Source organism: Callorhinus ursinus, unplaced genomic scaffold (genome assembly GCF_003265705.2).
Source record: "Callorhinus ursinus isolate GAN/ISIS: 27379988/994484 unplaced genomic scaffold, GSC_fseal_2.0 scaffold9, whole genome shotgun sequence".
Taxonomy (NCBI): Eukaryota; Metazoa; Chordata; class Mammalia; order Carnivora; family Otariidae; genus Callorhinus; species Callorhinus ursinus.
Window position 1 is genome coordinate 58,295,516 of NW_027397071.1, and position 21,203 is coordinate 58,316,718.

At 53.5% G+C, this 21,203-nt stretch overlaps 1 protein-coding gene across 13 annotated transcripts in view; it reads left to right on the top strand.

Annotated features, from left to right (window-relative positions):
- SSBP3 (single stranded DNA binding protein 3) overlaps positions 1 to 21,203 on the top strand; it is a 160,127-nt gene that overhangs the window by 76,976 nt on the left and 61,948 nt on the right. Inside the window, exon 1 of one of the 13 annotated variants that reach the window (XM_073896701.1) lies at positions 4,102 to 4,244. The exons of 11 other annotated variants lie outside the window; for them this stretch is intronic. In XM_073896701.1, coding sequence (XP_073752802.1) covers positions 4,212 to 4,244 — 33 coding nt within the window. In that variant the 5' untranslated portion in view covers positions 4,102 to 4,211. Of the gene's footprint in view, positions 1 to 4,101; positions 4,245 to 21,203 lie in introns of those variants that run through there. One more of the 13 variants, XM_073896704.1, reaches the window with a different exon arrangement.

Consider the following 21,203-nt stretch of genomic DNA (forward strand, 5'->3'; position numbering starts at 1 on the left):
GTGGAGTGTAAGTCATTATTTATCAGTATTGTCTGAGAAGGCAGGGAACACGTCTGTTTTTATTCCCAGCCCCCACCCCCTTAAGTGCCGGGTGCAATTTTGGAGGAAACCAGTGATTGTATGGGTTATCTGCCCCATGACACATGCTGTATTGGACTTTCAAAGCCACCTGGTAACAACGCTAGATGACTTAACGTTTGAGGTCTAAGTGGGCTGTTGGTTTTGTCTGAACCTGGCTTCATTGATTGGAGGGGCAAGGGAGACAGCCGACTTATTTCTTGGAGACCACAGCTGTCCCTTCTTGTTCTTCCCTTTGCCCATCCTGGGAGAAAGGGCCTTGCCTTCTGCATCTCTTGAATGCTCACCCTGTGTCCCTGCTTGACTTGGCCTGGCCATTATCTTTTGGTTTTCGGTAGGTGCCATCTTGAATTTACGTGCCAGATGCATTATTAGGTGGTAGTGATAAGAAAGAGCTGTTTAGGGCGCCTGGGTGGCTCAGTCGGTTGAGCGTCTGCCTTCGGCTCAGGCCATGATCTCAGGGTCCTGGGATCGAGCCCCACATTGGGCTCCCTGCTCAGTGGGGAGCCTGCTTCTCCCTCTCCCTCTGTCTCTCTCTCTCTCTCTCAAATAAATAAATAAATTCTTTAAAAAAAAAAAGCTGTTTATTGTGGGTCCTTGAGGGACTTGCCTCCTGGCCCACATCAGAGAAGGCTGGCCTTTGTCATTGCTGGTGGTTGCCGGCCACGGCTGCTCAAATGCATGTGCCTCAACCCACTGAAGCATTCCAGTTGCCCCAGCCACAAATCTTCACTGGCACACCTCCCAAGCGCTCAAGTCCATGCGGTTCTGTAGTCGCATCAGCGCTGCCCACCACCCCCTTACTGCCCGAAACTGTGCATTACTCTCTCAGCAGCCAGCCAGCCGGCCACAGGCGGGATAGCAGATACTTGTGACCAGACCAGAACCTTCCTGAACAGTGATCTCATCACCTGTGCCTTGGGAAGCTGGAACCAGGGCCATAGCTGTGCCCCAACTACAGCCCTGGAGGTTGGGTAGACCTGCTAATTTTTCAGTCCCAGACTTTTGGAAGGGGGCAGGGTAGAGCAGTTTACATTCCATTTTCCCAGCCCCTTTCCCAACCAGCTTTCTGGTTTTATCAAGCATTGCATAAAACATCAGAGCTTCACTCTCTTCCTTTCTCACGCAACCCCCCACTGTGTAGGCCAAAGGCCTCAGACTGCACCCCCACCCCCCAGCCCCATCGTCCACTATGGGAAGCATTCTGTCCATTTTTGTCCTGGTGGTCTTCAGTTCTCTCTCCTTCATTCTGCTCTTCCTGATCAAAACAGCACATAGTAGGCACTCAAGTATGTTTGAATGAGTGAATGATACTAGTCTGCCACCCTCAGAGGGCTTTCTGGCTGCAACGTGCCAGAGTTGTACACGTCCTCGTTTGATTTGCTCGGCAGCTCCCTTGGTTTAGCGTGCATTCCCCATCTTTCATGGGAGGCAGAAGCTGGGGCTCAGGCAGGTGAAGGCCCGCCCGGGCCCCAGAGCTGCGCCACCTGCTTGTGCAGATCCATCCGGAAGAGCCTCTGCAACATTTGTGCAATATTTAGGTAATGCAGTGCACGCTCTCAGGACAGTAGCAGGGTAGGATGAAAGGAGCCCCGGGACAGAAGCCAGGGATGGACACCCTCCAGCCGCTGGACCTCAAGCAAGTGTTGGCCCTACTCAAGTCCCCCGTCTGTCTCACCTGGAAACTGCCGCTGGAGCTCTTGCCCTGCAGTGGCTGTCTGGCTGTGTGCACCTGTGTCTGGACACCCCTGCCTTCTCTTCTGCTTCAGGATGCATGCGGCCTGGGCTCTCCAGCTGGGCCCAAGGCCCTGTGGGCTCGGCGCCTTTGCCTCAGGCATGAACAGAGGTTCTTCTTGGACTTCTCTGGATATGCCACGTTGCCTTGTGTCACTGTGCCTTGGAGCGTGCCTCCTCCCCGCCAGGATTGCCTGATGCTTGTTTTGCTTGCTTGGAGGGCAAGTTTGCCTGCATGGCTGGGCTCCGGGTTCTTCCCCCCCCAGCATGCCTTTTCTGCCTTCGCAGGGCGTGTCCGTTAGTCATTCATCCCGCAGATGCATTGGTTGAATGTCTCCATTTGCCAGGTACGGTGCTAGTAGATAGACTAACTGAGATTGTGGATTGAAGTACTTGTGCTTATCTGCCCCACCTAGTTTCCTTGAAGTCAGGGCCTGTCTGTGTGACTCTGCTCCAGGTTCCTAGCACCTGGATGATACTTGGGATCCTGACTGTCCAGTAACTGGGCTGTTAACTTAAAACCTCTTCAGTATAACCTTTGTCTTTGGCGTCTTTGAAGCCTGGCCTCTCACCTCCTTGGTGTTCTTCTTTTCCTTTTTCTTTTTTTGGGAATGGGGGCCAGAGCCCAGAGCTAGCATTTCTCATCTTTAGAGATTGGCTTTTTTTCCACATAAGTTTTTTTTTTTTTTTTAAAGATTTTATTTATTTATTTGAGAGAGAGAGAGCACAAGAGAGCGGGCAGGGGAGGGGCAGTGAGAAGCAGGCTCCGCGCTGAGCAGGGAACCCGCTGCGGGGCTCGATCCCAGGACCCTGAGATCATGACCTGAGCCGCAGACGCTTAAACTGACTGAGCCACCCAGGTGCCCCATCTTCGCCCCATCTTCCACATAACTTTTATTTGATGCTTTTCTTTCCTTGCAACTCACTGGTGATTGTGGGGAATCTCTCTCCCACTCGACTGGAAGGCCCTAGAGGCCAGGGGCACATCTAATTGGCCCCTGAAACCCTACCTGCTCCTCTCTGCCTGGTGTGGAGCAGGTACCCCAGCGTCCAGGACGGCGGGAGCAGCTGGAGGTGGCCTCTGGTTGTTGGATTTCAGGGGGCTCTGTGAGCTGAGAGAGCCCCCCTTCTCCTGTCAGAACCTGAAAAATTGTGGAGTCCTTCCAGATAGTGAGTTTGAAACCGGGCTCCCGAGCACTAATCTTTGTGGTTGGCTTGCTCCTTAGGCCTTTCCCGCACCACCTGCTTCCTTGAAAGAGAAGAGGCCAACGAAAGGACAGTAAAAATACCGGAAACACCATGTCTTTGCTGCTTTCCTCCCTCTTTCTCTAGGACCCTTTTTTACAGCCTGATAAATTGATGCAGAACCTGCTTTTGGCCATTTTTCCTGGAGGCGGTCATTGCGCTTTCGGGAGGCTGGTGCCTGCCTGGAAGGTTGATCATTAACGAACTCAGAGAGGGTCTGGGTGGTAAAGCAGGTAACAGAGTGGGTTTCCTGGGAGTGGAGGGTTTTAAGGATCTTCCTAGTTGTTGGGCTGAAGTTGGGCTCAGTGGGTGGTAAGGCTCAGAAGCTGCTGAGCGGTGAGGCAGCACCCTCCTCCCAGGAGAACCCCTGTCCCATGCTGCTACTGCTTCTGCTGGTGTGTTTGGAAATTTCCCCTATTAGAGATAAATCCCCAGGAGTTCCTTTACCCTGGTTTCTGCCTTCCTTCCCCCACAACAAAAGCACATGACTGGAGTACCTACACACTGCTAGGTGTAGAACTGGCTGGGAGCTACACAGATGGTTTTCAGGCTGGTTCCTGGAGGAGCTTTGGACAGTCGAACAGTGGCGGGGGTGGGCTCAGTTCTAGCTTATCGTGCAGAAGTTGTGTGAGAAAGAAGTCAGCTCTTCTCTGAGCCTCAGTTTTCTCATCTGGGAATTGGGGATGAGATTAGAGTTCCTCTTCTCCAGGTTATTATAAGGGTTAGAAAGAGTGTGTGCAGGGGGCACCTGGGTGGCTCAGTCCATTAAGCATCTGCCTTCGGTTCAGGTCAAGATCTCAGGGTCCTGGGATGGAGCCCCATTTCGGGCTCCCTGCTTTGCTTCTCCCTCTCCCTCTATGCACACTCTCTCAAATAAATAAATAAAATCTTAAAAAAAAAAAAAGGCGTGTGTGTAGGAGCATTTGGCACATACTCAGTGCTCAATAGTGGTTGGTGTTCCCTGTCCTCTGTTGAGTGTGGTCTGCAACAGCCACTGTGGTGTAGAAAGTCTAGAATACAAAGGATTCAGCCACAGAAGTGCAGCATTTCCAAGACTCGATTTGCTCACTTATACAATGGGAATGCCCCCTGGTCAGGTTGCTGAGGGGAGAAAATGAGATCATGGGAAGAAGGTGCCTGGTATATCCTGGGACATGATAGCCTTCCTCCTCCCCTCACTCTCTTCAGTAAGTACTAAGGATATGTTACGTGGTGGAGGTCAGGCTGGTGCGAGCAGAGTGCTAGTCTGGAAGATCTTTGCAGGAGCAGAGCAGAGGAGGGGGAAGACTCCTGACTGGAGCTGGGGATCTGGGAGAGGCCAGTGGGAGGCAGTGCGACCTCCTTCCTCTGAAGGAGACCCTGGCAGTGGCCGGGGCGGGGGTGGGGGGCCTGGGGATGTGGCCCTTTCCCAGCATCTCCTGTTCCTTTAAGCTGTGCTTCCAGCTTCTCCGCCTGGAGGCGAGACTGCAGAGAGCTGCTTGGAAAGCTTGATCCTCCCCTCCCCCAAACGCTGGGGTGTGAAGATGAACTGGTGTAACTACAGCTTGGTGTTTTGGTGTCTGTGAGAAAAGCAGAATTGGCTCAAGCTGCTTTCTCAGTTAAGGGGATTTAAGAAGAAAAAAAAATTTAATCCAACCCTGGTGATCCATCTGACACCTTCTCTTTGAGCCCCAGATGGCTGATTGGGGCAGAAAGTTGGCCACCGCGGCTGTTGGGGAATGGAATGGTGTCTGCGTCTCTGTATATTGAGAACTGTGGGTATGCGCGTGCACACCGTATATAAAGCCTGCCCGCCTGGTTTGGTTGTTTTGGGAGGGTATTTAAATATTCCCAGAAGGTTCCTGTTGGTTAAATGTCATTCTCGGCGGTGTCACATTAACAGAGCTTGGCTGACCAGGTTCGGCTGCCGTGGTTCGGAGTCTTCTCCCACTTCTTGTCCCCTTGCTGACGTCCCGGGCCTGGTCACGAGGAACATGGGCCGGAGGAGGGCGGAGACCCAGGCATGGCTCTTTCCCCACCTTAAGTAGGGTGCCCTGTCTTTAGAGTCCACTTGCCGGGACAGTTTGGAAAGTGAAAGGAAAACATTCCCTCCACCATTATCTTATCACAACTTCTAGACTTGGACAAAATGCTGTCCGGGTCTGCACATGTGTTTGTGGTCTTTTTCTTTTGATAAGTATGCTTCTAATAATTCCTAATTATACTTTTAATGGCTGCATAGGTTTTATTTAACTGTCGTTCGTCTCTTACTGGATCTTCCTTCCTGTCCTCCCCCTTCCCACCCACCTCACCATTGTACATAACACTGCAGCGAACATCTTAGCATTTCATTTTTGGATGATTTCCTTGGACTAATTTCCCAGAAGTGAAATTACTGGGTCAGAAAGTATGGACCTCTCCTTTCAAGATCCTTGAGTCATTTTGCCAAATTATTTTCAAAAGGATCGTCTTGATTTACACCGATGCTAGAATAGATAAATGGGTATTCTGACTGCATTTTTGCTTGCACTGAGGATTATGAAACACGTTTTTAAAGGAAGCTCTTTTTTTTTTTGCTCTAGATGAAAAATATTATAACCCTGACTTTTCTACTTTTTGTATCAGCCACCACGTCTGACTGCTGTGTGTTTCTTGTAGTGCCAAGTGGAGTGTGGCGAGTCCTTTCTGCGCCCTGACTGCCAGAGACTCATAGTGCCCAAGAGAGAGGAGTGGGTGGCTGGTGGGAACAAAGGTAGACCAGGTGTGCTCTTGTGCTGGTGTGTGCAGGATGAGCTGCATGTGCCATCAAGGTTAAGGAGAGGAAGTTGCATGGCTTAGAGAACCTTAGCCTTGAGGAATGGGTGTGGCCTGTGCTTGCTCTGCACCAGCAGGCTCTGGTGGTGCCCTGGCTCATCATTTTGTTCAACAATGTTTATGGGGCCTCCTGGGCACCACGCTCAGTGGGGATAGGGAGATGGATAGGAGCCAGCAGTCTTTGCAGGCAGACAGAATCACACGCAGGGAGTTTCTATATGATGTGACAGATGGCTGGAGAGGGTGCCATGGATGATCAGGGCCAGAGTGACAAGTGCTGCCGTTCTTTTGTTCTTGGGATTTTCAGCTCCCCTCTCCCTTCCTTTTCATCAAGGGCTTCCTTTACCAGCAAGGAAGATAGATCAACAAGTATTCCTTCCTTGTCCAGTAGTTGTACCCAGGTGATCTTTGACTTCATGGAATTGCCATGCTGGGAAGGGACGTTGGAAGCCAGTAGCCCAGTACCTGTTGGGGTACAGTCAGTGACCGGGTGCTTACTGCCTAACTAGGCTGCTTGTCCCACACCCTTTTCCTCCAGGGCCCTTTCAGGTCCTTTTTAGGAAGGATCTAAGGAAATATTTAAGGCCATAGCATATTTGTCCTGGGAAGCAGTGTTAGAAGTGTCAGGCCCAGCTTTCTTCCATCCAGTTAACAATCTATGTAACAAGTCATTTTTGCATTTTGAAGGTTTGTCCTGTGTGTGCCAGGCAGGGAGTCCCTGTTGCCCCGCCGACATTGGTGAGACTGCACAAGCCAGGTGTGGGCACAACTGAAAGGCTATGGCTCTTGGTCACGTTGTGTCATATGGAAGGGTTCTTATGCCCGTCTTCTTGTGCGTATAAGAACTCTGTGAAGTAGGGGAGTCCCTTATTCTTTCTGCTTCTCCACGGAGTTTGTGCTACATGTTAGGTCTTTAAACCTGCTTTTTGGGATGTGTCCCACACGCTTGGTTGGTGGGGTTTGTCATTGTGTGGTCATCCTCCCCCACGGCCGTCTGCCAGAGAACCAAGTAATCCTGTCTCCCCTTGGGGATTGGGTCTAGGGTTACGTATTGGGGGCGGGGGCCGTTTGGGCGCCTGGGAGGAGCCCCAGGATGGGAAGGGAAGTCTGGTGCTGGGCCTAACTCTGCTACTTATTAACTGGCTGGCTAGGCCCTACCAGGCCCCCATTTTCATCTCAACCACCTTGATACCTTCTAGGTCTGCAAAGCGAAAATCCCAGGGTTCCTGTTTACTAGCTGTCCTGAGGTTCCGGGAAAGCTTGTTTGGGGAAAGCTTGGCCAATCTTGACCCTGAGAATCATCAGCTTAAGACCTCTGCACAGAGGTGATGGGCAATCTTCAGCCATACCCCAGAGAGGGGGACTCTAGTCTCCAGCACTTTGTGCAAGACCCTGGGCACGGACCCCAGAGAACTTGGCTCTTGATTTCAGAAAACTCAGGCACACGGCTGGCTTTGGTGTGGTCATCTCCCTTCCCCTCAAGTTCCTGGTTGGGGAGCAGGGAAGCCCGGAAGCAGAAGAGAACACAGAACCCCCAGATTGTCCTGGGGAGGGGGTGGATCGTAAGACCAGCTCCCAGCTGCCTTCCATTGTCTGCCAGGGCAGTAGCCTTAGCCCCCTCCCCCAGGTCCTCCTTTTGAGAATAAACGTATCAACAGGATTGATTACCCGATTGGTCCCTGGGCAGCTGGCTCTGGCCTGCATCTGGACCTGATTTCTCCGCTGTCACACACCCATTGTCTTGGATTATTCACTTCCACAAATCAGAGGTTGGCTTCACCGCCCTAACCCTACCACGACCCCCAGATGCTTGTTTGTCGGTGGAATGAACACTTCCTGCTGGGGAGGGGGGGAGCCTGAAGCACACGTGGGCAGCCTTTGAGCCCCACCCCCCTGCCCTGATGCAGACAGGATGTTCCCATCCCAGCTCCTCCCCAGCCTCCCACCAGAGCCTGCCTCTCCGAAGTGGATTCAAAGTGGAGGAGACATTTCCAGGAAGCTGGCTCGATCCCCCGATCTGGAAGGAGAGCTTGGTGGGGAGGAGACTCCCAGGGGCTTCAGCTGGGCCCTGTCCTGTGGCCTCTGCCTCCCAGGTGGGAACAGTAGGTCTGGAGTCCTGGCATCTCCGGGCATGGGGCTTGGTCTGCTTTGAACACTGGGCTCAGGAGCTGTGACAAGATGGGACAGCCTTCAGGGCAGAGAACAGGTCATGACTTTGCTTTGCGCCCAAAGTGGAGGCTGTGGAGGAGTGAACGGGAGCGTGTTCTCTGGTCCTCTATGAAATCCCGTCTATTCTTCCAGGCTCATCATGAGCTACACCCTCCTTGTGAAAGGAAGCCCTCTGTGACCACTTGCCCCAAACAATCCCTTTCCTTTGAAATACTACAAAGCTCAGAGCTGGTGCTGTGGGTTGGAGCCCTTTTCCTGTGGGCTCTGCTTTGTTGCGTGAGAATGAGAAAAGGCAGCTAGGCCAGTGAATGCTGGGGAGAGGCAGTTGGGTGGAGGCTGAGACAGATGTATACGAGAGCTTCCACGAGCTGGATGGTGTGCTGGGCATGCTTGCCCAACCGCTGCGGATGCCACTGGGACCCCGGCACCATGGACCCGGGGACACAACACAGAGCTCACTTTGGATGAAGTAATTCAAGGACTGTTTCTGTGTGCTGCCTTCTTGCTTTTGTATGGTGATAATGATTTGGCTGGTTCTCCAGCTGAAGACCTTAGAAATCAGATCCTCTGCCATGCACAGGGCATGAGGTGTGGAGGACGAAGCGGGGTGGGGGATGGAAGGGCTGCTTGTTCAATGTAGTTGGGCTACTTTCCTGAACCTCCCCCGGCTTGCAGCCCCCTCCCTGAGTAACGGCGGCGATGGTGGTGGTCACAAGGCCAGGGTGCATCACCCTTGTGGGCGGCATGTCCTGCTTAGTTGCTCCTGACGAGGCCGACTTGATTTGGAGACCTTGCTCTTACGGTCCTTTGTAGTGTTCCAGGCCCCACACCTGCCCTGCCCTTGGTACACCCCGCTGTGGTCTCCTCAGTTAGGTGGGTTGCTTGTCTTCTCTTTGCCCACGAAGTCCCGCAGGGCCCCGCAGTCCAGTAGGGGTCAGAACCAGCTTTGACTTCCAAGTTCTCCACTGCCTCACTGCCGTCTGGCTTTTGTTCCGAAGCAGAGAGTCCTGTGGCTCAGCTCTTCCCCAGGGTGTTTTCAGTCTAGGAGGACCGGAGTCCTCACTCCCAGCCGCTGGTGGGTTTCTACCTTGAGCCCAGTCCGCCCAAGGCCAGACCGGAACTCTGCTGCCCCCTTCTGGGATGGCCCGTACTCTCCCCATGCCCGTCCCCACCTTGCTTTCCTCGCTAAGAGAGGAAGTCTGTCACTGGTTGGTGTCTGTGAAGCGTATGTGGCTCGGAAGACATCAAACCGCAGATTTCTTATTGCTCAAGACTCCGGAGAGATGAGGGTGGGGACCTGTGCTCCTTCCAGGTGCCATTAGCTCCCGGAGCAGAGAGCACCGGATGGGAACCCACGGGGACCCTTCTCATGGGCACGCCGGCTGACCGTCACACGTGCTTCACTTTGTCCTGGGAAGTGGAGTTGTTGCCCCTGCCTGTCACACGGGTTGTAGGCATTTCGGTTCTTTGACAGACCAGCCCGTGAAAATATGCTTAAGGCGGAACTCCCCTTTTCCCAGGAGCAGGAAAGGCAGAGCGGGAAGGCCATGCATGCTCCCATGCAGGGATCGTGCCCACCCCAGCCCCGCTTTTCCACTTAGCTCTCCCTCTCCCCATGGTCTGTACGAGTACTTCGCAGATTGCATCAGGGAACCACTTACCCCAATTAAAACAGCCAGGGTGGGGGCAGGAGGAAATGGGCCCGGGGTATGTTGGGAATGTTTTAGCTAATGCGGGGAGTGCTTTTTAAAAGGCAGGTAGAAAACTTTTTTCTCTTGGTAGATCAATTAAAGATCTTTCTTAAAAATTAACCCCTGGAAGCTGTGTGTCGGTGAGCTCCGTTCCCCGATGTATACCCAACTCTGTGCAGACCTCCCTCACCCCGCAAAAACATACTCTCAATGCCTTTAGAAATTTCTATGAAAGGTGACCAAGTGTTTTTCCAAAGAGCTCCCCCTCTGTGATAAATGCCAGGTAGTGACTGAGCCCGCGGCCCCTGGGGAGAGAGAAGAAAGCCTGACTGAGCACTGGAGAACCATTTCAGAGAAGAGGGGAGGCTGGTTGTGCCTCCCCGAGGTCTGCATGGCCTGCTGGCAGGCACGAAGACGGGCATCTCGTCAGAGCTGGGCAGATGGCGTTCACCTGCTCGGGACACGCTCCCTGGTGCCGGGGCCCTCGGAGCTGCTGGGATAATAACAGACAGCTGCCAGCACTGCGACCGAGATCTGCGGGCATTCAGACACTTGGGAAGTGTGCAAGGGAGAAGGAGCCGGCTCCAGGCCTCCCCTCCCTGCCACGGTTTGTCTTTTGTTTTGAGATTTGTGTGCCCCCCCTCCCCAACATCCGAGCAACAAGAGCGTTTTAATAGAGGACAGTTCTGTTTTGGAAACGACAAGAAAGCGCCTTGTCGAGTGTGACCTGGCCTCCTCTTTGTCGAGCCTTCTCCCGCTTTGTGTGCGCCCGCAATGGGTTTTGTTCTGAGGGGCAAAGGAGTTGGACATGGATTTGCTGTGTTCCTGGGGTTTTCTTTCTTTTTCCTTTTTTGGCAGTGGCTGAGGCTTTTGGTTATTTCTGAGTACAGGGCAGTTGGGGAGTTGGGGATTTTCAGGACCACTCCAGAGGCTTTTGAGTTTTAGCGGGTGGTGTCAGGAGTGATGGAGAAGACACCGTGCTCACTGCCTGCTGTTTTCCCAGCCCGTTGAATACGTGGGGAAGGGACCAGTAATTCCTCACAGCGCCGGCTGCCTCAAACCCTAATAAATAGGGACATTTCCCCACATATCAGTCGGATACAGGGCTGACTGTTTTGAGAACCGGCTTCATTTTCCTTCTCTTGGCATGCAGAGGAGGGACGCTGGTGCCTCCCTTCATTATCCGGTTCCTACATCATGGCTAAAGCTCAAGTCTATGTTGACTTGATCTGGCTTGTTGTAGAAACTTCGGCTCTCATTAGGCGACTTGCAGAATTGTGTATTGTCTGGAGGAGGCTGGGTTTGATGGGGTCTGATGGAAATTTTATAGCCGCCCTCGAGGCAGAGCTCCTGCCTCACTCCTTCAGGCCAAGACCGGAAGACAGGTTTGCCTGGCAAACGAGTGGTGTCCTAAGATGCAGGAAGATGACAAAACCTGCTTGATAATCTGCACTGCTCGAAATCGGCATGCTCCGTTTGCTTACATGCTCTGGGTGCGCTGTTGACAAATGGGCCCTGTTTAGTCACTAGAGCTATATTCTGTGTATGCCTCATGCAGTCAGAAGTGCTTTATAACTTTGTCACACGGACCAGCTTTTCATCTCCTATGCCCAGTTATTCCAAATCAGTGAGATTTTCCCTGTAAAGCCAGGGGCAGAGATTACCTTTTTCTTAGTTATTCTTAATTTTCAGAGCTGACCTAGGAATGAATCCCTGCCCCTCCCGATTGGTGCGTTATTCCAGTCGTCTTTGTTATTTTAGTATTGTTCTGGTCAGGGGCTTGGGAGTTGTTTGTTTGGGGGTGGACGTGTGCTTTAAATTGTTAATTTATTCTACTAACGCTAGGGATTCAAAGATAAATTAAGATGGGATCTTTGCCCTCAAGGAACCCAGACAGAGCATTGAACACAGTGCAGCGGGGCCCGGGCCAGGGTCAGCCAGGCACAGAAGAGAGAGAAGAAAGCGGTTCTCCTGGCTCAGGGGGGACGGGGAGTGGGTGTAAAGATTGGCAGAGAAGGTGATGCTAGGGCCGATTTGGTAGCGGACACTGTGTTTGCCAGGCAGCCAGAATGGTGGGGAAGCTGTTTCCTTCAAAGCATGCAGTGTGCCCGAGGATCCCCCAGGAGAGCGGAAGGAGGAGAGTGTGATGGGAATACAGGGTACCCTGGGTAGCAGGGCCTGGGTGGCCCATTGAAATCTGGGTTCCATTCATCCTGGGGGCTATGGGGCCAGGGAACAGCTGGAGTCCTGTCTGAGTTTCATTCTGAGAATCTCGAGGTTGAGTGTCAAGCTGAGTAATGGTAGTGGGTGCCAGGGGGAAAGACTACGGTTGTCATGGAAAGAGCCCGGTGTCAGGCGGGTCCCAGCTCTGCCCGCTACCTCTGTGTGACCTTTGGCAATCCAGTCCTCAGTCGCCTGCTCTGTGAAATGGGTCATATAGAGAATTTACATCTTGGAGTTGGTGTGAAGGAAGATAAAGAGAAGCGAGCATAATAAGTGCTTTGTACCAAATCAGCACGTACTGTTACTCTCAGCTTTGTGATGACCCCATAACAGCTCCTAAGAGACGTCAGATGCCAGGGTGCTGGTCCCACTCACCCGTACCCAGGGATTACCCAGGTAAGCGCTGAACATGGCCTCAGATGAGGCTGTGCTGCTGCCGTGGCTTTTTACCTCTGTTCCGCAGTCTGGTTTCAGATAACCTGATGCCTGCTGATAATGAACCTGGTGTCCTGGCCGGAAACTCTGTGCCTGTTCGGACGTGTAGCTTTCCCCCTGTCCTCCGGTGGCTGCGCTCTGTGACACAGGGCTGACACCAGCCCGAGGCTTATCACATCAAGGTGTGCATTATCACATCCCTCCCGCCCGTTCCCTTAGCGAGTGTATGATTCCCCACTCTGTCCTTGGGAAGGCCCCGTGGGTCCTGTGCAGGCCGGACGTGGTCCTGTCCCAGGGGGTGGGGTAGGTGGGGGACTTACAGTCTAGGAGGAGGAATAAGAAAGGAACTCAGGACCCCAGGAGCTGCCGGCCTGGATAGAAGGTGCCAGGAGTTGGGGACGGAGTGGGAGTCAGGGAGGGAGGGGTGGCACAGTCAGGTAGGGGGAGTCTGGGAAGGGCTACTGAGGACCGTGGGTGGCATTTCCCGGGGACCTTGAAGGTTAGGATGTTTGTACAAATGATGAAGAGTGGGAGCTGATCTTGGTAGAAGACAGGGAGAGGTGGAGGAGTGGCTAGCGGATCAGGGTGCCTGGGCTTGGGACAGAACTGGGAGACGGCAGAAGAGTCTGCCAGAGAGGGAACCACATAGCAGTGACTCTCTGCGAGCCCTGACCTCAACTGAGAGCTTCCTTCTACCTCTGGCGCGTCGTCTATAAGATGCGTCACTCGGGGCATCAGACTTGGGGCTCCTGGGTGGCTCAGTCGTTAAGCTCCTGCCTTCGGCTCAGGTCATGATCCCAGGGTCCTGGGATCGAGCCCCATGTCAGGCTCCCGGCTCGGCCTGGAGTCTGCTTGTCTCTCTTGCTCTGCCCTGCTCATGCACGCGCGCGCTCTCTCTCTCTTCTCTCAAATAAATAAATAAAATCTTTAAAAAAAAAGATCAGACTTGAGTCCCTTGCTGCTTTGCTGTGGCTCCGAGCTGCCCAGCCTGGCAAAGGAAGGCAGTGGCCTCCAGCTTGAAGCTTCCTTCTCTTTTTAAAAGCGTTCCATGGCCCTGTGGTTGCTCGCCGAGGTAACTTTCTGCTCTCCTAACTGGGTCTAATTTGCTGTCCCTCAGCCGTGACATCTGAGAATAGAACATTTACTATTTATCAAATGCCTATCATGAGCTGCCCACTGTGCTAGGCAGGTGCTGTGCCCTCCCTGACCGAGGAAGGGGCGCATTCGGGGGACCAGGACCACAGGGAAGGGAAGGGCCTGGGTCTGTGCTGGGGAATTCACATCTCCCGAGTCTCTTGAGTTCTCATAATGACCCTGGAGAGTTAAGATTATGGTTCCCCTCTTACTCAGCTAACAAACAGCCTGAAGGCTCTCCGCATGCAGATGTCAGAGCTGGGATTTGTTACCCCCAGCCATGCTCCCCATGCCACACCTCCCTCCAGATGCCTTGACACTGGTCTCTGCCTGGCTTTTCTCCTGTCACGGTAAATCTCCGCCAGGTGCGTTGAAGAGGAACCATCGGTCCAGTGCATCCTCGCCCCTTTGTGGTGGCAGTAGCAGTGGGGGGGTGTTCTGGGTTTCTCTGGGGTCACCCTCTCACCAGTTGACAGCTGAGAGGTCTTCGGACCAGGCCTGAGGGTTGTTTCCACAAGCGAGGACTGGTCCATTTTCCAGCCTCATTCCCAGACTCAACTTTCCAGCCTTGCACTGATGGTATTAATTCCTTATCAGCAGAAAATCCTGGGGTCCGGCTCCAGCAACCCCTCTAGACTCTGCTCTGTTGCCTCTGCCTACGCCCTGGGCACGCAGCCTTTGCACACACCGGGCCCTCTGCCTAGAATGACCTATTCTTCTAGAGCTCCACTTGCTGCGTCCTTTCCCTACCTCCACTTCTGAAACCCCCATTCAGCCTTACCCGACCAGCCCCTCTTCCCCCGAAAGGCCTCCTCTGCGCCCTGACGTGAGACTGACCCTGTGACCACAGAATATCTGTGGCCCAGTTGGAATGAGTGTTTCCTGGCCCTGGGGGGAGACCCACTCCAGTGCTCTTCAGCCCAGGAAACGGAGGAATTGCTGCTGTGTTCTACAAGGCAGCTGGGTGGGCAGCTAGTTCTAGGCCACGAGTCACACTTAGTCATCGTTCCCAGCTCTCTCTGTGTGGTCAGTAGCTTTGCCTCCTGTTCTTGGCAGAACCCCTAGGTCAGAGTCCTGCTCTGCTCTCCGCGTCTTCTCGCATTTGGCTCCAGTGAACCTGACCAGGCCCTCCCCTGGTTCTAGCCAGATGTCACCCCACGCATCCGGCGTGCAGGGCACGGCTCAGGGCTGCCTCGCCCCTCCTCCTTGGCTCCCCCCGTGCTCCCTGTTATCTGAGATGTCGCCTTCACCGCCCTCCTGTCTTCTGCAACCTGCTCATCATTCATTCACCAACGTCATGGAGGCAGTGCCAGCCCCTGGAGATAGGATGTGCACCACACCTGTCCTCTTACTTTTTCCTGTTGGCCCCGAAAAAAGGTGAAAAGAAACGGATGGAATTCATTTCAGTAGTATACTCTATTTATCATAAACAAATATGTCCAAAACACTATCATTTTAAGATGTAAGCAGTGTAAAAATAATTGATGAGTTATTTTACAGAACTGCTTTTCATTCCAGATCCTTGAGATCTGGTGTGTTTTAACATCTCCGCCCGAACTGCCCACATCTCGAAGAACTCAGTAGGCCCTTGGGACCTGGGCTTTCATGTTGGCCTGTGTGGGTGTGGAGATTTGGGAGCATGAGATCTGTAGAGCAGTGGACCTGTTTTGTATTGTCTCTTGACTCTGCCATTTATTGGCACTGTGGCCTCGGGATGGTGACTTCCCCTCTCTGAGCTTACGATCTGCAGAAGCAGGCTTCCTGTAAGGCCTGAACAAGACGGTGCCTGCAGAGCCTCAGCACAGTGCCGAGCACGTGGTAACTGGCGATTGTGCATGTTGAAATGATGAACCCTGACCCGTCGCCAGGGGCTGGCTCGGGGCCAGGACCTGCCCCTTCACCCCCCCAGGCTGACCGTACAGGTGCCTAAAGAAGGACCGTGAGTGACAGAGGGATCGGCCAGCTCAGGGCAGGAGGTAGCAGGAGCACTGAGGAGGGAGCCAGTAATCTGGAGAGGCTTCCTGGTGGAGGCCCCACCCCAGACTCACCTCGGGTTCCTTGGTCTCCAGAGCCCTCTGTGACAACTCCAGCGCCCCGGCGGCTCCCGTTTGCTCACTCTTTGTCCTGTGTAATTAGTGCAGTGTGCTTCACTCTTGTCTCTAATTGTGTCGTACAGCGTGTACTTTATTATATCAGGGTATAATACCGTCAGCCTGGCGGTTATCTTCTTCACTAATTGTTTCACGTGTCTGTCTCGTCCGCCCCGCCAGCTCACCCGCATCTTCGGAGCAGTGAGCACCTCCTTGGTGCCTTTTGTCTCTGCCACCGTGGCAGTCTGGGCCTCGGGACCCAGATTCGAGTCCTATGTCTGCCACATGGACTTGTCTGTGGCTGCAGAGGAGACGCTCCCCCCTCCTTTTACAGATGAGCGGGCTGACACCAGTGATAGCTGAGCTTCCTCCGTTCAGCCCTCCCATTCCCGGATTCGGTAGATATCCCTCCATTGGGGGTTCCGTGTTCTCAAGGCGGTGAATGGTCATTCCTTTGCTCAACAAGTATTCATTGAGCACCCTCAGAGTGCCAGGCATTGGGGAGGTAATGAACAAGACAAGAGTTCTGCCCTCAGGGGGCTTAAGGTTTAGAGAAAGAAACAAATGTAAAGGAATAAAAATGGCGGTATACTTAATGGGAGCTATGACGACATTCATTCAGCAAATCTTTGAATGTGTTCTGCACGGCCTTGCCCTGTGCTAAGTAAGCACTGGGGGTGTCCCAGTGAACAACACAACCGCTCACCGGGTGGAGGGGAAGACAGACACGGATGCTCTTGGAGGAAGACGTCATCCCGCACAGGCGGAGCTGCTCAGAAGGAGAGTGGGGGGCACTGGGCTGGGAAGAATGGGGGTGTTTTGCCCTTCCTGCCCAGAAGCCAGAGGGGTAGTGCACAGAGCAGAAGCAGATGCCTCTCTCCTTCCCGGGAAAGTGTGTCCCAAGGCTGGGGTGTTTGCGCTCCTGCCCTCGTGCATCTGATTTTGGGGAGGCTCGGGGAGGGCTCTAAACACAAACCAGATGAAGTCGGCACCAGCGGGTGCCTGGGAGCAGGGGCGGCCCCGAGAGCATGTGGCTGGGTCACCCTTTCTAATTATCACACTGTGGTGAAGGCCCTGGAACCCAGGGTGGTGGCAGGCGGGGGAATGCCGGCTTCCCATCTGCTCAGCCTCTTTGGGCTCTGAATGGATTAGTTCTGTTTGGGCTGCAGCTTACGGTCGGTCGTGTGTGTTTTTCATCCCCTCCCATTTGTTCTCTCCCTGGCCTGAACGCCTGCTCAGGAGCAGTGAGAGTCCCGGGGTGGGAGGGAGAATTGCGAAGTGGCCATTATCCAAACAAGAAAGGGAATCCTTGGAGTTTGCATTCTTCTGGGGCTCTATGGAAATGAGGATGTGGCTGGGGGTGGGGTGGGGTGGGGTGTCGAAGCCTCAGAAAGGTGAGAAAATGGGGTGCAGCTATAGAAACTGGGCTACAGTATGGTCTGTGTGAGTGACCCCGCCTGGTACGGTCTGCCCCTGAGGTGAGTCAGTGGTGTGAAACCAAAGTTGGTGTGCTGGTGGTGGTGTTTCTGGCGCATGGGATGTCTGGATGGGCACTGATTCACTCCTACCAGGTGATCTTGGTGATGCGTCTGTTGCAGGAAGCTGTTGGCAGAGAAGTAATACTATGGCAGTGTGATGTAAAAGACCCACGGGAGCCTGCCGCTGACCTTGCCGTGTGACCCCTCTACAAGTCTCAGTTTTCTCAGTCTGTCAGATGGGGGCGTTGGTTCCTATCTTGCAGAGTTGTTGAGAGGGGGAAGTAGGGAAGGTGTGGAAGAGACTTAGTGCCACCCGTTGGACACAGGAAGTATTAAATACAGCCTCAGAGCGCCCATCTCTTCACACCACACCAGGGGCACAGGGCATTTACGGTGTTGGGAGTGCCCCTGGACACCGCAGGATTTCTTGGTGGGCTTTAGGGAGCTTCTGCAGATAAAGCAAACTTGTGGGAGGCCAATGTTGCTTCTACTTCCTCTTTGAAATAGAAGGGTGTGGCCCATCACTATTGTTGGCGTTCCCTCAGTGTCTACCAGGAGCCCGGTTGAATGGATGCTTTGGAGAGAAGGTTTTGGGGAAGGCAGGGGAAGCAGCCACAGCCTGTCTCTCCGAGTCCACATTCTAGCTTAGAGTCAAAATTTCACACACGTGGAACAATTAGAGAAAAATAACAGATGGCGTCTGATCAGATGTCACCGCTCTGCGAAGCTGTCCCAGACTGCCCCACCCTCTGGCAGAAATAATCCTTCCTTTCTTTGGGACCCTGGAGCCCAGTGCAGGCCTGGGTGATACAGGGCATGGCATTGGTTTATACTCGGTTATTTGTGCCATTAATTGTGCAACAGCAAATGTTTGTTGAGTGCCTCCACGTGCCAGGTCCTGTCCTTGGTCCTTCCTCCTATCTTTGTCGAGCACCTGCTCAGGACACTAGCCAGTAGTCTCCACTTGGGGCTTCTAGGCTGGCCTGTGCATTTCCTTCTGTGGGGCTCCTGAGCCCCCAAACCACCCCTTCCCGGGCTGCCTCTAGACCTCTCTTGTGCCCCCCCTCTTTCTTGGATGTTCGGCCCTTGTAGCACTCTCCTGAGTTTGGTCTTGCTATGGGGGCTTTGGGCTGATCTGGAGGAGTCAACGAAGACTCTGGCCAGCCACCAGTCTTGCGCTGTTAACGAGCTGTGTGATATTAACACTTTCTCATTCTCCCTGGGCCTTCGTTTTCTTGACTTCAAACAACCAGGATTGAATTGAACAATGTCTCTGGTATTGGTTCTGAGACTTGAGGTTCTTTTTGGGAATTGTGTGGGCCTAAAAATGCCTTTGGTGTGCTGGACCCTTAGCTGGGCCCTGGAGATGCCTAAGAGACTTTTTTGTGGGATCTCACAGTGTACTGGGAAAGGGGACATAGCAGATGCTGATGGCGCTCCAAGGAACCCAGTTGCTGAGTCCCAAGAGAAGGCTCTGCCCAGAGGGCTTCCTGTATTCGGTGACCATTCCTGTGGGTCCCACAAAGGAAAAAGGAGTAGAAGTTGGTGATTGAAAGGGGAGCGTCTGAAGAGAGCATCACAGGGTAAAGGAAGCGTCTGCAAACACTTGGAAGCTTGAAAAGACTTGCTGCGTTCAGGAAGGGGGCTTTACGTGGGCAAAGCTGGAACTGAGAAGGACCCAGCCAAGCTGGTGTGCAGCCGGGAGTGGACAGTCCGCTGAGCTAATGAACCTGCGTTGTTAGTGGCCTGGTTAGGTCAGCTTGGGGAAGGGAGTAGGGACGAGGGGAGGACTGGAGCAGCTACACCAGTGAGGAAGCTGGTGGGTGCTCCAGGCCTGAGGACCGAGTCCAGATGGAGAGTGGGGCGCACGGGCACTGGGGCATTGTATGGCGGCTGAGAAGTTGGCCTGGCCTACTGGAGGGTTGCCCACATGCCCTTGACCCTCAGACATTTTCCTAATAATTTGCTGCTCTTGTCCCATAGAGGGTGGGCTTAGTGGTGCTTGTAAGCAGCTTAGATTTGCTGAGGGTATTTAAAAAAAAAAAAAAAAAAGCCACCTCTATCCAACTTATCCAAAGAATGAAAGCGTGGTAGAATAAGAGGCACCCTGGCCAGGTTCTGGGCATGTCTGTCTCCTACTGGGGGCCTTTGTTTCCCCTCAGGGGGCGGGGGAGCCACGGGCACAGTGCCTGAGGTGTGCTAGCCCACCCCCATGACTACCGTCTTTGTTTCCAGGGGGTTGAGGATCACATGGGGCAGGGTGGCTTCATTCTTGGCAAGTGGAGTGGAAAATGCCAGTGTCTTAAAGCGAGTCCCAAAGGGGGTGGGGATGGGTGTGTATGTGTACTTGGTTGGGCGTGCCCCCAAACATCTCCCTTGGACAGGGCATCTGTGCGAGTCTGGCTTGGAACCTGCATGGAATCCCTTCCCATCTAAAATATTATCTTGCCTATTAAATATTAATACTAGCCAACCTCTCTCAGCAGGACTGAATCCCCAGCATAATCTGGGTGGTTGTTGCCTGTATGCATGTCTCCATGCCTGTCCTTGACCCAGGGTGGTACCTTGAACAGAGCACAGAGAGAGAGAGAGAGAGAGAGAGAGAGTGTGTGTTTTGTTTTTGCTACTTTGGAGCCGTGGCAGAATTTCTCACCACTGCCAAGTTATTTTCTTGGGATGTATTTAGACGGAGGAGATGATCGAGAAGTGGATGACGTGTATTTGCACAGGGATGTTTGCACATGTTGACCGTGGTGTTTTCAGAGCAGATGTCCAGGAGCTGGCTACTTCCTCAGCCCTCCTCACACACTTGTCGGGGAAGGACTTCGGGGTACCTCCTCTCAGAGCGGTGGGGGGAAGGGTGGGTGGCAGGACAGGTCTCCTCTTCCAAAGATGCAGAACAGCTATCTGGACCCCAGACCATACCCCTCTTCCCACTGTGTTTGGCGGGGAGGGGAATAGCTGGGAGCCTTGCACTTTGCCCAGATGGGCAGCTGTCTCATGGTGTGGGGTGGGCGTTATCACACCCTGGGAAGATGGGAAATAAAATTACTTGGTGGTTTGCATGTATTGAAAGTCCTGGGGATAGCACTGGCTTCCCAGGGTGGGTAGGCAGGTCTGGCCCTGTACCCCAGCTCTAAGCACTTCCTGCCTGCCTGCCCCTTTTGCAGTGTGCCCCCTCTTGTTTCTGCTGAGTTTGTGATGTCTGCGCCACAGCGTGGTGTGGAAGGGCAGAGAGGGGTACAAGTCGGGCCAGGGGCCGTGGTCCAGACTGCTCCTCTTGGGTCTCCCCAGACCTAATCAGCTTACCTCGGGCAGGGCAGTGCTCTTGTGTTATTAAACGCAGAGCTGTGGGCTGCATGATGCAGGCAGCTTTAATGAGATTAGAAAGCTTAACCGAGAGGCCAATTACATCTGGGCCCGTACCTGTTTGGGCGGCTGTCTAAGCCCCGACCTGCATCCGGAGGCTTTTCCTGCAGGCCTCCTGGGAGCCTGGAAGATGAGGGGCAGAAGAGTCCTCCCCATCTGGCTAGGCATCGCTGGACCCAGGGTCTTTTCCCCCCCTGGTGAGGGCAGAGGCAGAATCAAGGAGGAATCTGCCAAAACATCTGATCCAGGAGTTCCCAAAAAGCTGGATCCCTGCAGCCTGGGGAGGGTGGGCAGCTGGGTGGTGCTTTTGATGTACAGCCAGGTTTAGGGACCAGGAGTCGAATCCACCCCCTTCATTTTATAGGTGAGGGGAAGGGACGGTGGCGGGGGTGGTTCCAGCCAGCCAGGGGTTTGTCACCACTTTCTTCCTATCCCTTTGATGGTCTGGGGGCCGGGGGTGCTGTTGCCCTTCTGGTCACACCAGGTTTTGTGTTTGTTTGTTTGTTTGTTTGTGCTTCACATTCCTGCACGAAGTAGGCCAGCAGGCAGCAGTAACTTCCCATTTTACAGATGGTCAAGTTAAGTTTGAAGAGACCTGCCCCAAACTGGTGCCAGAACCAGGGGGCTTGGTTACAAGGTTAAGGTCTTTCCCTTACACGACTGAGGTTTTCTCTCTGGTTCCCACCGGGGCGGTGGGGTGGGTGACGGGGGGTTTGTGATGACTGGACCCAGCCGGGAAGAACTGTGACCTTGTGAAAACACTT